Consider the following 14,431-nt stretch of genomic DNA (forward strand, 5'->3'; position numbering starts at 1 on the left):
AACAAAACAGGTATGGTGGTGGCTCATGCCTATAATCCCAGCACTCTGGAGACTAAAGCAAGATTACTTAGTCTATATAGGAAGTTAGGCCAGCTTAGGTTATAAAGTGTCAAAAAAAAAAAAAAAATAGAAGGCAGCCAGATGAGTGATGGTAGCTCATGCCTTTAATCTCAGCACTTGGAGGCAGAGGCCTTGTGTTCAAGGCCAGCCTGGTCTACCTAGCTCCAGGGCAGCCAGGACTATCTCAACAACAAAAAAGTAAATAGGGGCTGGAGAGATGGCTCCGTGGTTAAGGACATGTAGGACTCTCTCCAAAGGAACTAGAACTTTTAGTCCTCGCAACCATGCCAGGTAGCTTACAACCGGCTGTAACTCCAGCTCATCTGGCCTCTGTGGGCATTCACCTTGAATCCCAGCACTTAGAAGGCAGACACAGGTAGATCTCTGAGTTTGAGGCCAGCCTGGTCTACAGATTGAGTTCTAGGACAGCCAGGGCAACACAGAGAAACCCTGTCTTGAAACGACAACCACAAAAACCTTACCAAACAACGAACAAAAAACCAATAAAGGTAAAAACTCAAAAGGCTGCTCTGATATAACTTGATTTGCTGTAGGTTCTATTTTTCAAATTTTTTGATTGGGAAATCTTTAAAGTAAACATGACACATGGACTGGGAATGTAGCCCAGTTGGTAATGTGCTTGCCTAACATGCATAAATCCTTGGAGTTGATTCCCAGTACCACGGCAACTGCACCTGGTGGCAGATTCCCATAAATCCCCGTACTGGGGTTATAGTGGCAGAAGGATCAGAATCCAAGGTCATCCTTGGCTAACTAGTGGAATTCCAAGCCAGCTAGGGCTACAGAAGGCCCAGTCTCAAAAGAGAACAAACTTCCCACTGCCTAGAGGTTACAGAGACTGGACTATGGTTTAGGGACCGCCTAGCTACAAAGGAGGAGCCTTGCCTGTCAGGATGGGGCAATAGCTGGTCAGATAAATTACCCAGAGAGAGGTGGTAAATACTTGTTTTCAGTCATCACCTACAAGAAGTTAACCTCTGGAAGGTAGCCGCTCCAACTAGGGACGTGCTGAGTGAGACAGAGGACCACTTCATTCCTCTGCTGCTTGCCAGACAGGTGAGGGTAACAAACAGCCTCTAAGAGGCCCCCTCTTATGTCCAGGGAAACTGAAGTCTCTAATGACCGGGATTCTACCAAACCCTGACCATTCTTGGTGCCTGTTCCTGTTGAATATTTGCGCCCTCCTCACCTGAGCTCTGCTCCTTCCCAACAGGGCTGACCACCATGATCCAGGCTGCATTGCTTCTTGGCTGTATCTTATTGTCCCCGGTGACCGCCTTTCCGTGGAAGACGCAGAATGGTGGCCTGCCAGCCGTCACAGGAACCAAACCCACACCAAATGTGCTCCCCAACAAGATTCCTCCTCCAACCCCCATTACCTGTCGGGACCTCTTGTACACGGTGCTCCCCACCGCTCCTCTGTCTGAGTTCTTGTCCCTCTTAGCCCTGAGAGTTGTCCTGGAAAACATTGGCTGCCCTGCCGAGGCCTACGCTCTGCAGCTTCGGCTCAGTGAAATGGGAGGAAAAGACAGCGCGGAAACCCTGGTCCTCCAGAGTCAAAAGCGTAGCCAGGAAGAAGGGATCGACAACAATGAAGTCATTCTGAGGCATCTGGTGCCATCCCCTGGGGATAAGAGGAGGGTCCGGCGCTCAGTTACCCTGCCTGAGGCGTGCACCTCTGAACCCGGGTGGGTGTTGTATGAGTTGGCCCAGGTGCTGCTGGAGACGGCGAACAAGCTCCCTCCTATTGACCTAGTAAGAGAGCTCAAGGCCTCTGCAGTCAATGTCACCCAGCACTGTACCATGGAGTCTTGGGAAAGTATGAATGAAGTAGCCAGGAGGCTAATGAGTAGCCCAGAACTTAATGATGCCATGATTCCCGTAGAAGATCGAGTATACCTCGTTGCTCGGCTTGCAGTCGTTTTAAAGCGTATTTTTGTGAACCTTGTGTGGGAATATTTTCAGACCTATTTTGGATAGACACGGCCTCCTAGGCATGGAATGAACTTTCTCATAGCCCTTTAGTAGGTGTGTACACAGCAGCTGCCCACGGTGTGTAGCTAGACGCTGGCTGCATTTTACAATTCATACATTGTCTTCCTTTGATCCTAATGCGTGAAGACACTTGATATGACTTCAATCTTTCAGTTTCTAAATGCTATGGGTATTGCAATTTCCCTCTTTAATACTTTTTAATTCCCTGCTTAATGCCTTTTAATTCCCCAGCTGAATTCTGGGCCTTGGTTGTACTCATATTGTTTTGGGATATTAAGGGAAGGAAGGTTTATTGTTTTGTTTTGTTTTGTTTTTGAGACAGGGTCTGACTGGGTAACTCTGTCTATCTTGGAGATCACAGATCCACCTGCCTTTGCCTCCACCTGCTAAGATTAAAGGTGTGCACCACCATGTCTGTATTTGTTCTGGTATTTTGAGATCGTCTTGCTTTGTGGCCATTGCTCTTGCTATATAGCCCAGGCCAGCCTCAAATTTATGGGACTCCTACTTCAGCTTTCCAAGTGCTAGGATTATAGACCTGTGCCCTCACTTCTGTTTTTGTAGTGTTGGGGTTGAACCCAGGGACTCAGGAATACTAGACAAGCCGTTCACCACTAAGCCTACTTCTGTTAATTCTTAAACTGATAAGATAAATAAAAAGCTGCTTCTATGTTGAACTCACTGATTTGGGAGCTTTAAGGAAGTTTAATATAAATTCATAGCTCCAGCTGGCCCAGAACTCAGTACAAAATTCATGCTAGCCTTGAGCTTGGAGTGGTCCTCTTACCTTGGGCTGAAACGTTCTTGCCTGACTTCCAGGATTTCTCGACTGGGTTTCTGTGGTTCCTTCTGTACCTAGAGAGGGCTGTGCGGGGGACACAGAGTACATTCCAATGTCTTGAGCCAAAGGTTTGAGTGATGCGTTCAAATGGGCACATTCTTGTAGAGAAACAGCCATTTCACCTATTCATGGGGTTGTGGGCTAGATAGGGTCCACACCTCTTAGAGCTGTCTCAGCTCTCGCCAGTGGGACCGCACAGGACTCTGGGGGTTCCTCTCACCTATGGAAGTGGAGCAGTGTAGTGATGGACAACACACCAAGTCAAACAGTTGTCATTCCCATTTCCTCTTTAATTTTTTTATTGTATTTATTATTAATAGCGTGTGTGACGATGTGTGTGAACATGTGGTTGTGTGGGCCGGCACTCCTGAGCCACAGCACACGAGGAGGTCAGGGGTGTGTGCAAGTCAGAGGGCCGCAGTCATGAGTCACTGTTCTCATTCCCTGTGGGTTGTGGTGATTACACCTCCGTCCCCAGGTGTGATGGAGGCACTTTTACCTACTGAGTCATCTTGCCACCCCCAACTCTCACTTCTTGGGCCTAGCTTAAAAGGAACAAAAGCCGAGGGTTGATGGTTGAGATACTGTACCAGACCACCATCTGAGCCAAACTGCTGCAGACCCTGCTTGCAAAGGACCACCATAGCTGGGCTTGTTGATGGCTGACCTTTCCTGACAGAAGGAGAGACAGAAAAGGTCACAGGCCCTCATCTGAGTATCTAGCCACTCCTCCCAGATAATTATAGGTAATTCATTCGGCCCTACTTGTACATAGCCTCAGAATTTCAGGGAGAGGTTAGAGAGTATTAGCTAGGAGCTGTAGAAGAAGGGGGTGGGGAGATGGGAGGAGTAGGGGGTGCATCTAAGCAAAGTGGAGAACCATCACCCTTGCTGGGGCCACTGCTTTAGGGTCACCCATGTTCTGTAAGTAACCCTAATAAACTCATTTAGCTCCCAGAGTTAAATTGGTGGAATGGGATGTTGGTTTGTCACTGGGACTTTATGAGGACAGATGTTGCCTCAATTGAGCCCTAGGCACTCTTCAGACCATAGCCCAAGGGAAGCAGTTTGGGAGCTGGTGTCATACTGCATGGCCTGATCCAGCTAGGCCTCACCTAAGACTCCTGGCCTGGAGTCACCACCTCCTGCTGTATTTATTGCCATTTCTTACAGACCCAGATTAAAACATGGTCTCCCCCTTTTCCTCCTTTTTTTTTTCACTTCTGGGGATCTTATTTGTTTTGTTTTATTTTGTGTTTTTTTCAAGGCAGGGTTTCTCTGTGTAGCCCTGGCTGTCCTGGAACTCACTCTGTAGACCAGGCTGGCCTTGAACTCAGAAATCTGCCTGCCTCTGCCTCCCAAGTGCTGGGATTAAAGGCATGCACCACCACTGCCTGGCACTTCTGGGGTTCTTATACCAGATTCTGCTCCCAAATTCTTGCTCAACCGTATCCTTTCGTCTGACCCTCCCCCGACTCCAGCCTATCTGCTGTCGCCTAAGCTGCAGGCTGTGGTGTAAAAAGGCATGTGGGTTTTTTTTTTCTTCAATCAGATAGGACACCTAGCCTCTTAGACGGGGGCTTTCCAAGGCATGTCCTTGTCGCTCTCCTGCAGCTTTTAGGAAGATTTCAGCCTGCTACAGGGTGGGCAAGTAAGCCTTCCTCACCGTGCTGTGCACAGGCTGAAGCAGCGTGTGAGAGCATGCTCAGCTGTGGCCCAGAGCAGGGACCTAGTGTACTCGGGCACAGTTCTGCACCCCACTGCTCAGATCCGCTCTGTGAAACCAAAGGGGAAAGGCTGAGATGAGGCACCATGGACACTGAATGCCATTTTCTAACCATGTTAAAATTGTCAGATAGACACGGGGTCCCCATGTCTATAAACATGCAGTGATGACTGGGGTTTAGCAGCTAATCAAGGCAAACACTCCTCTGCTAGAATCAGGGTGGAAGGTTTGTGGGACCAACACACAGGACCAGCACCCATCATGATCTGTTAGACTAAGAGCTAGTCGGGCTGAACACACTGCTTACAGATTAAGAGCACTGACTGCTCTTTGAAAGGACTCTAGTTCAATTCCCACCACGTGAGGCAGCTCACAACTGTCTATGAAGGGGCTCTGACACCCTCACACTGACAAACATGCACTACGCAGGCAAAACATCAATGCCCATAAAATAAAAATAAATACATCCCAGCACTGGGGAGGCAGAGACAGGTAGATCTCTCTGATTTCAAGGCCAGCCTGGTTATAACAGCCAAAGCTGTACAGAGAAATCCTGTCTTGGGGTGAGAGTGGGAAGGTGGGGAGTTGGGTGTAGAAAAAAAAAGAACAAAGAGAAGTTGTTTAAGCTACATCTACATATTGAATTTGTAGATTGAGGCTACCCTAGGCCATGTGAGAACTTGTCTCAAAAATAAAAATGGGAAGCCGGGCATGGTGGCACACGCCTTTAATCCCAGCACTCGGGAGGCAGAGGCAGGCAGATTTCTGAGTTCGAGGCCAGCCTGGTCTACAGAGTGAGTTCCAGGACAGCCAGGGCTATACAGAGAAACCCTGTCTCGAAAAACCAAAAAATAAATAAATAAATAAATAAAAATGGGGTGGGAGGTAGGGATGGGTATCAGTTTCAGGTGGCTCAGCGGTTTAGACCACTGGTTCCAGAGATTCTGAGTTCAATTCCCAGAAACCACATTGGCACTCACAACCATCTATAATGTGATCTGATGCCGTCTTCTGACATGCAGATAGAGTACTCATATACATGAAATAAATAAATCTTTTAAAACTATTAAAAAAAAAAACAAAAAACAACGGAGTTGAAGACAGTCAGTGGTGGTACACTCCTTTAATCCCAGCACTTGGGAGGCAGAGGCAGGTGGATTTCTGAGTTCGAGGCCAGCCTGGTCTACAGAGTGAGTCCCAGGACAGCCAGAGCTACACAGAGAAACCCTGTCTTGAAAACCAAAACCAAAACCAACCAAACAAACAAACAGAAAAAAAAAACCCAAAAAGCAAAATAACAACGAAGTGGATATATAACTAATGGACTCCTTTGTTATAGGCACCACAAACAGCACCTGCAGAATAGAGGGAAATCATGTTGGAACGGCGGGCAGAAAGTGTGCCAACAGAAGAGGCTATGCAGGCAGCTAGGGAAGAAAGTCAGCACTGGGTGGACTTCCCCATTCTGCAGTACAAACATGTCAGGCAGCCTGTGCCTCCTACCACAACAGCGGCAGCAGCACAGCTGTTAGGGAGTAACCAATTCTTTCTGCTTCTACAGGAGAGAACTCATGCCAGTACTGAGAAGCTGGCCAGAGTCCTGTGGTCAAGGAGATGAAGGAAACTATGAGTGAACCTACAGTTCTTGTTTTGCTAAAGAGACAGGTTATCAAATTGCCTCATGGGTATTTCTGTTTGAATCCAAAGGTTGGTCCTGTTCCCAGCCTTGGTTAAAGAAGCTGCCCATTTGCAGTGAACAGTGTAAATGCAGAGAAGCTCAAGATGCCAAGAACAAGCAACTGTCGAGTGCTTAGCCTTAAACAGGATGTCCCTATTTTCCCCTCCGAGGTTCAGAGGTCATTGCAGAAGGAAGGCAGAAATGGCCTGCAAGACAGACAGTGAGGAGGAAGGCTGTGAGATCTGTCTTAGGGGAATGGCTTGTGACAGACAGAGGTGGGGAAGGCTCTGAGATCTGTCTTATAGGTATGGCTTGTCTGTGGCATTCACAAGCTCAGAGCCGCTCTAGTTGCTTGAACAAGACCTGGACAAGATGGAGAACAGTGAAAAGTCAGTCCTAGATGCTCGTGGGGCCTAGTCCTACCCTGGACAGCTATTGAAGACGCCTTTGTCTTCAGTGATGGAGTCTCTGGTGAGTTACAGATGCTCTAGTAGAAAGCTCCACACCCACGTCCATACGAGCTGTCCTGGTTAAATCTAGTGAGTCACTGAGAGAAAGCAAAACAATACAGAAGCCATGAAAGTGAGATGGCAACTGGGGTGGGGGATGAATGTGACCAGAGGTGGGAAAAAGAGGGGGGATGAATGTGACCAGAAGTGGGGGGAGGGGAGAGAGAAGCAATGACTGTGACCAGAAAGGGGGAGGGGGAAGAGGGGGGTATGAATGTGACCAGAATGGGGGATAAGAGGGGAATGAATGTAAGCAGAAAGCACTATATGTACATCTGAAACTTTGAAAACGAGGTGGAAAGTGATCGAGGAAGACACCTGATGTTGACTCCCCCTCCATCTGTGCACACACCACACCTGCATATCTGTCTGTGCCCCACGTGCTTGCCTGGTGCCAACAGACATCAGAAGAGGGCCTCAGACCCCCTGAACTGGAATCACAGAGGACAGTTGTGAGCAGCTTTGTGCATGCCAGGAAGGAGCCCATGTCCTCTGGAAGAACAGCCAATGCTCTTAACTGAGCCATCTCTCTGGCCCCTGATCATATTTATTTTAAAAAGGGATTATGAGTGTTTGAGGGGCCGAGGCGGGAGTGCAGAAAGTTCAAGGCCATCTGGGCTACATACGAGTATTAAGCCGTTCATGTTCACACAGCAGGACAAGAACAAAACCGCAAGAGAGTTATGGACTAGGACTCTTGACCTGAATCTGATAAGTCTGCTTCTATAGAGGCTAAACTCTATTCAGAATTCCCATCATGCTATTGTCTGTCTGTGACCCTAATAACTCCTCTACTAAAACTTCTTACTCCTTGTCCCCTCAAATCTCACATCTGAGACCTCTCAGTGGGCAGACAGACAGATGGACAGAGAGCAGAATGTCAGGGGCTCTGCTGACGGTTCAGACCCACGTGGCAGATTCTCGGGGGAGGGGGTGGGTCTCTGTGCTGGTCCCTTGTGTCAATCCCTTGACTTGACACAATCTAGAGTCATCAGAGAAGAGGGAGCCTCAAATGAGAGGATGCCTCCATAAGATCAGGTTGTAAGCAAGCCTATAGAGAAATTTTTTTTTTTTTTGGTTTTTTTTTTTTTTTCGAGACAAGGTTTCTCTGTATAGCCCTGGCTGTCCTGGAACTCACTCTGTCCTCGAACTCAGAAATCCACCTGCCTCTGCTTCCCGAGTACTGGGATTAAAGGCGTGCGCCACCACGCCCGGCTAGAAATTTCTTAATTGATTGATGGGGAAGGGCCCAACCATTGTGGGCGGGGCCATCCCTGGGCTGGCCGTCCTGCATCCTATAAGAAAGCAGGCTGAGCAAGCCATGAGGAGGAATCCCCTCTCTGCATCAGCTCCCGGCTTCCAGGTTCCTGTCCTTGCTGCTCTTGATGATGAACTGTTCTATGGAAGTGTGAGTGAAATAAACCCTGTCTTCCCTAGATTGCTTTTGGTCATGGTGTTTCATCACAGCAATAGTAGCCCTGAGATATTCTCAGAGAAATGGGGGAGGTTTCCAGTAATTGGTGGTCCTGGAGGGTAGGGAATTCCTCGGGGAGGAACATGAGAAACTGAGCATATGGGGTGTGAGGGACACATTTCCTTACAGGGTAAGAGGAGGTATGTTGCCATAGGTAGCCCTCTGAAGTCCCCAGTCAGGCCATGTGAGGTCTGTAAACTTACTTGAGGAAGTGAGAAATCGGGGCAGAGGTGTTGTGCATGGTGTGGCTTGAGCAGGGTATAAGAGAAAGAGCTAGGTGTGGGTGCTCAGAATTATAATCCCAGCAACTGCAGAGTCCAGGCTGCATAGGCTGCTGCCGAGCCTGTTATGAAGAGGAGGAAGGGGGAGAAACGTTAGCATCTTTTGGGCCCACAGAAGAGACCATTCCAAGAGACAGAGGCAGCCCTCTGCACGTGAAGGAGTGAGGCTGAGGAGAAGCTCTGGGTTTGCTTTATGCTTTCTTGTCACGTTGAGGACAGGCCCCAGGATGTCTCGAGTTGTAGGCAAGGATAGAAACCATACAGATGACATCTTAACTTTGTACCGACCTCAAAAAAGTGTGAGACATAAATCTGCAACGTGAGAACTACCCATTTGGTGGGATGCCAACTTTATATGCTTGGTGGGTTTCTTCTTCTGGCCTTATGAATCTATACAATCTGAAATTCTACTTCTTCATTCTAAGAAAAACTCTTACAATTAATTTTTTTTCTCACTTCCTTTTTTTCAGTTTATTTTAAAAACCCAGGGTCTGTGTTGATAGCTGCTGGAGTGGCTAAAATCAAATATCAAATTGACACCTGTCCATATGGCTTCTCCATACACAGGAAGAGATATTCAGCCATATTTCAATTTTTATTTTAAAAAAGTAGCAGACTAGTCTCTCTTGGGTATAGGCGTGCTGCAGTGAGCCAAGGTCTGAGGTTGATATTTGAGCATCATTTTTTTCTTCTCTTTCTCCTTCTTCTTTTTTTAAAGATTTATTTATTTTATATATGTGAGTATACTGTAGCTGTCTTCAGACACACCAGAAGAGGACATTAGATCCCATTACAGATGGTTGCAAGCCACCATGTGGTTGCTGGGATTTGAACTCAGGACCTTTGGAAGAGCAGGCAGTGCTCTTAACCACTGAGCCATCTCTCCAGCAAGCATCATTTTCTTGTTTTGTTTTGGTTTTGGTTTTTCTGAGACAGGGTTTCTCTGTATAGCCCTGGCTGTCCTGGAACTCACTTTGTAGACCAGGCTGGCCTTGAACTCAGAAATCTGCCTGCCTCTGCCTCCCAAGTGCTGGGATTAAAGGTGTGTGCCACCACTGCCCGGTTTATAATACTCTTATAATTCTTCTAGTGAGGGGAGAGTTAAAACCTCACATCATAGTCCAGGCTGACCTGGAACTCACTATACAGCTCAGAGCAGTGTCAAACTTTCAGCAATCCTCTTGCCTCAGCCTTCAATATGGAAGGAATGCAGGCATGAGCCACTAGGCCTGGCTTTCTTATAATCTTTCTAATTTCAGTTAAATAGATAATAATGTCCCTGCTTTCATTCTGATTTAAGTCATTTGAATACCCTCCCTCTCCCTGTTGCTCCCCATTTCCTCCTCCTCCCCCTCCCTTTCCCCTCCCCTTTCCCCCTCCTCCTTCTTCTTCCCCTCCTTTTTCCTCCCCTTCTCCCCCCTCCTCTTCCCCTTCTTCCTCTCCTCCTCTTTCCCCCTCTCCCCCCTCCCCCTTCCCCCTCCCCCTCCCCCTTCCCCCACTTCCTAGTCATGTAGATAACAATGTGTTAATTTTGTTCAACTCTTTTAAAGAGCATGCTTTTGGTTTCACTGATTTTTATCGATTGTTTTCTGCCCTCCATCTCTACCCTAGCATTACTTCCTTTCTTGTACTGTTTGTGGGTGTAATCCTTCTTGGGTATTTCATGTCTTCTTTTGTTTTGCTTTTTGAGACAGGATCTCACTCACAGTCCAGACTGGCCTCGGATTTCTGCAGAATCCCTCCAGCTGGACCCTTCACCGACACACTAATATTCTTTCTTGTTCCTTCTTTTAGAAATTGTGTGATTTTTTTTTTAACCAAAAAGGAGCCCTTCAACTTAATTTAAAGAAAATAATCATGGGGCTGGAGAGATGGCTCAGCTTTTAAGATCACTGAATGCGGGATGGAGAGAGATTAAGAGTAAGAGTAAGGGCTGGAGAGATGGCTCAGCGGTTGAGAGCACTGACTGCTCTTTCAAAGGTCCCGAGTTCAAATCCCAGCAACCACATGGTGGCTCACAACCATCTGTAATGGGAACCGATGCCCTCTTCTTGTGTGTCTGAGGATGGCTACAGTGTACTCATATAAATGAAATAAATAAATCTTAAAAAAAAAAAATCACTGACTCCTTTTCCAAAGACCCAGGTTCAATTACCAGCATGCACACGGCAGCTCATAACTGTCTGTAACTCTAAAAGATATGACACCCTCACCCAGACACACATGCAGGCAAAACACTAAAGCACATAGAATAAAATCAAATGTCATTTATTTTAAAAAAAGAAAGAAGATAATGATAAATTGTCGACAGAAATGGAAACAGTGGCCTGCCTGACTGCAATGCTTGAACAAAGAAGAAAGACATGGGTCACCACAGCTGGGGCAAGGTCACCTTGGACTGCAGAGGAAGACCTTGTCTCAAGATGATCACAACAACGATGAAGTAAACGAAAAGATAGTGGAGGAGAGGAAGAAGGGAGAGGTGGAAGGGAGAGAAAAACAAATTATAAGGATGATGGCACAAGCAACTCCTTTTTCTGGGGATGGGGAAAGACAGGCTACATAGCCCTGGCTGGCCTGGAATTTGATGTGTAAAGGAGAAGAGAATGGCCTCAAGCTCGCAGAGACCTGCCTGCCTCTGCCTCTCTCTCCAGTGCTGGGATTAAATATATGGGACACCACACCAGGCCTGCCTGCTTACATTTTAAAATATAGTCAGTTCTGCAGGGTGCTGTGGCACACACCTTTAATCCTTCCTCTCTCCCAGGTGCTGGGATTCTAGCTGTGTGCTACCATGTATCCTTTATGTAGTGTAGAGCTCAAACACAGGGTCTCCAACATGCTAATCAAGCACTCCACCAAAACCTAAGCTGCCAGTTGTGAGTGTGTGTGTGTGTGTGCGTGTGTGTGTGTGTGTGTGTGTGTGTGTGTGTGTGTGTGTGTGTGTTGGGTTTTGGTGTTGATTGAGTGATTGCTTTTTTTTTTTTTTTCTTTTTTGGTTTTTTATTTTCGAGACAGGGTTTCTCTGTATAGCCTTGTCTGCCCAGCCTAAGAGTTTATTCTTAAAATATTTTAAAAATAAATACTTTTTAAATTTTTGTTGCCAGTTTATGCCACTTTTTAAAAAAAATTGTTTCATCACCTTAGAACCATTTAAAAGCAATTGTCTCTCTCTCTCCTCCCTCCTCCCCTCCCTCCTTCTCTCTCTCTCTCTCTCTCTCTCTCTCCCTCTCCTCCCTCCCCCTTCCCCCCTGACATCTATGTGTGCACACGCATGCATGCCTGTGTCAGGGTACAGATGTGGAAGTCAGAGGACATTTCTAGGAGACACAATCTCACAGCAAACTCGCTGACCATGTGGTCCTTATGATCTTTCCACCGCGTTTCGCAGCGTTCCCTGAGCCTTAGGAGTGTTTTACAGATGTATCATCCATGGAGACTGGACTCCGCGACTCTGCATTTTGATCGACTACGATTTTCTGTAGTGGTCTCCATCTGTTGCAAAGAGAAGTCTCCTCCATGAGGGAAGAGGACTATGGATATCTGTGGGCTTAAGGACAAATATTTAGGGCTGGAGAGATGGCTCAGCGGTTAAGAGCACCGACTGCTCTTCCAGAAGTCCTGAGTTCAATTCCCAACAACCACATGGCAGCTCACGATCATCTGTAATGGGATCTGATGCCCTCTTCTGGTGTGTCTGAAGACAGCTGCAGTGTACGTACTCATATTAAAAAAAGAAAAATCTTAAAATTAAGAAAAAAACAAACAAAAAGGACACCGGGCATGGTGGCACATGCCTTTAATCCCAGCACTTGGGGAGGCAGAGGCAGGCAGATATCTTAGTTCGAGGCCAGCCTGGTCTACAGAGTGAGTTCCAGGACAGCCAGGGCCACACAGAGGAACCCTGTCTTGGAAAAAAAAAAAAGTCTTCACAAAAGACACAACAAAAATAACATGGATGAAGATGTGCCAGTGGATTTGAAGTCTCTAAAGACCGTCTGGTGAGTATCGATACAGCCCAGCAGTCTACACGTGGCAGTCCTCAGTAGACTCTGTCCTTGTCCCAAATTAAAGCCAGGTGACCTTCATGGAAGATAAGATCAATGTCCTCCTCACTGTTGAACCTTTCTGTCCCTGGCTTATTTGCAAAGGCCCTGGCCAATGTCAACATTGGGAGCCTCATCTGCACCACAGGGGCTGATGGGTTTGCTCTAGCAATCAGCCCAGCCCCTTTCACCTCAGCAGCCCCAAATATCTCTTCTATTCATAGGACAGAGAGTGGGGTGGAACACGAGGAGGATTGAGGAACTACCAAAGCTACCCAGGGACTCTTACTTCTCAATGGCCGGACTATATGGTAATCTGGGTCCCCCATAAGTGGGTGGGCATTAAATGGGGAGGTCACTCTGACCTAGAAATGACAGAAGTTGTGCTGCACTTCCCATATCTTACCCCTTTGCTAAACAGAACATAAGCTTGGAGGTAGGTGGTAGATTGGGGGTTCCCTGAATCTTGGGCTCCCTGCAGACTATAACCTTCAAAGACATAGTCTGCATGTTTTGGGGTTCTCCCTTTTTCCAGGGTGCTCAGCTCCTGACATGCATAGCCTCCTCCGTCTTATCCTGATGTCAAGCCAGCTGCTTTGCTATCTCCTGCTGTGTCCTGTGGATGCCACTTCACACAGAGAGGCAACGAGTGTCTCTACGATGCTCCCTCCCTCGAAGTTGGGATACCAGATGCCGACCTCAGACAAGCCCTTGTCCTGCCAGATGCTGCTCCCCAAGTCCTTGCCTGGCTTCACTCACATGCCCCCTGTCTCCAAATTCCTGGTAGGCCTGGCTCTAAGGAATGCTCTGGAGGCAGCTGGCTGCCAGGCTGAGGTCTGGGCTCTTCAGCTTCAGCTTTACAGATTAGGAGGTGTGGAGGCTACACAAGCTCTCATCCACCATCTCCAGGAGCTCCAGAAGAGTGGACACACAGACCGGGAAGTGTCTGTGGATGCCCTGTCCTCTGCTCTGCAGCTCTTAGCCTGGGAGCAGCCAGGTCCAACGAGGGCCAAACGTTCGATTTCCAACACAGACTGCGAGAATGAGCGGGAACAGAGTGTCCACAATGTGGTTGACCTACTACCAGCAGTAGGCACCTACTACAACCTAGGCACAGCTTTGTATTACGCCATTAAGAACTGCTCTGACAAGGCCAAGGAACGAGGTCGAGATGGGGCCATAGACCTGGGTTATGATCTCTTGATGGCCATGGTGGGCGCGTCAGGGGGCCCAGCTGGTGCCGTGATCACGGCTGCTCTTAAGCCAGCGATGAAGGCTGGGGTTCAGCGGCTGATCCAGTATTATTATGATGAGAAAGAGGTGACCACCCCTCAGCCAGAGGTGACCACCCATCAGCCAGAGACCGGGAAGGATACCACCACAGATATCGGTGTTGTGGAAGAAATAGCCATGTCCAATTTTGTGTCAGAAGTTGAAAGTACAACTTCTAACTGGGAGTGGCCTTTATTAAAGAACTATGGTGTCTTGGCGTACAAGAGATAGTAACAAAATAACCAATAAGTGGAAAATTCTGACAAGAGAAGTGTAGATGGATGGATGGGTGGGTGGATGGTTTGGGATATTGTCATCGCTTGCCAGTAATTTCCTTCTTGAAACTTAGATTTTTACACTCTAATGGGGCTAACTTCCACCTGAACAAGTGATTATAGAAATTAAAAAGCGATATCATGAACCCACAGTATTTATCATTCATATCCTCAAAAATACCTTATTACCTCAGCTCTTCCCTCCCTATCCTAAGGGACGTAGGTCCCACCCTTCCTATGGAGTCCTTGGTGC

The 14,431-nt window shown here is 47.4% G+C and overlaps 2 protein-coding genes across 2 annotated transcripts; both read left to right on the top strand.

Annotated features, from left to right (window-relative positions):
- Positions 1 to 896: 896 nt before the first annotated feature.
- On the top strand, positions 897 to 2,487 carry LOC110303203 (apolipoprotein F-like). The gene is made up of 2 exons (XM_021174211.3): positions 897 to 1,137; positions 1,295 to 2,487. Exon 2 carries the CDS (start codon positions 1,306 to 1,308, stop codon positions 2,059 to 2,061), a length of 756 nt encoding a protein of 251 aa, XP_021029870.1. The 5' UTR covers positions 897 to 1,137; positions 1,295 to 1,305; the 3' UTR covers positions 2,062 to 2,487.
- A 10,291-nt stretch (positions 2,488 to 12,778) lies between these two features.
- Positions 12,779 to 14,324, top strand: LOC110302855 (apolipoprotein F). The gene is made up of 2 exons (XM_021173620.3): positions 12,779 to 12,942; positions 13,167 to 14,324. Exons 1-2 carry the CDS (start codon positions 12,927 to 12,929, stop codon positions 14,132 to 14,134), a joined length of 984 nt encoding a protein of 327 aa, XP_021029279.1. The 5' UTR covers positions 12,779 to 12,926; the 3' UTR covers positions 14,135 to 14,324.
- Positions 14,325 to 14,431: the final 107 nt, after the last annotated feature.

Source organism: Mus caroli, unplaced genomic scaffold, assembly GCF_978045245.1.
Source record: "Mus caroli unplaced genomic scaffold, Mus_caroli_1 scaffold_9, whole genome shotgun sequence".
NCBI lineage: Eukaryota > Metazoa > Chordata > Mammalia > Rodentia > Muridae > Mus > Mus caroli.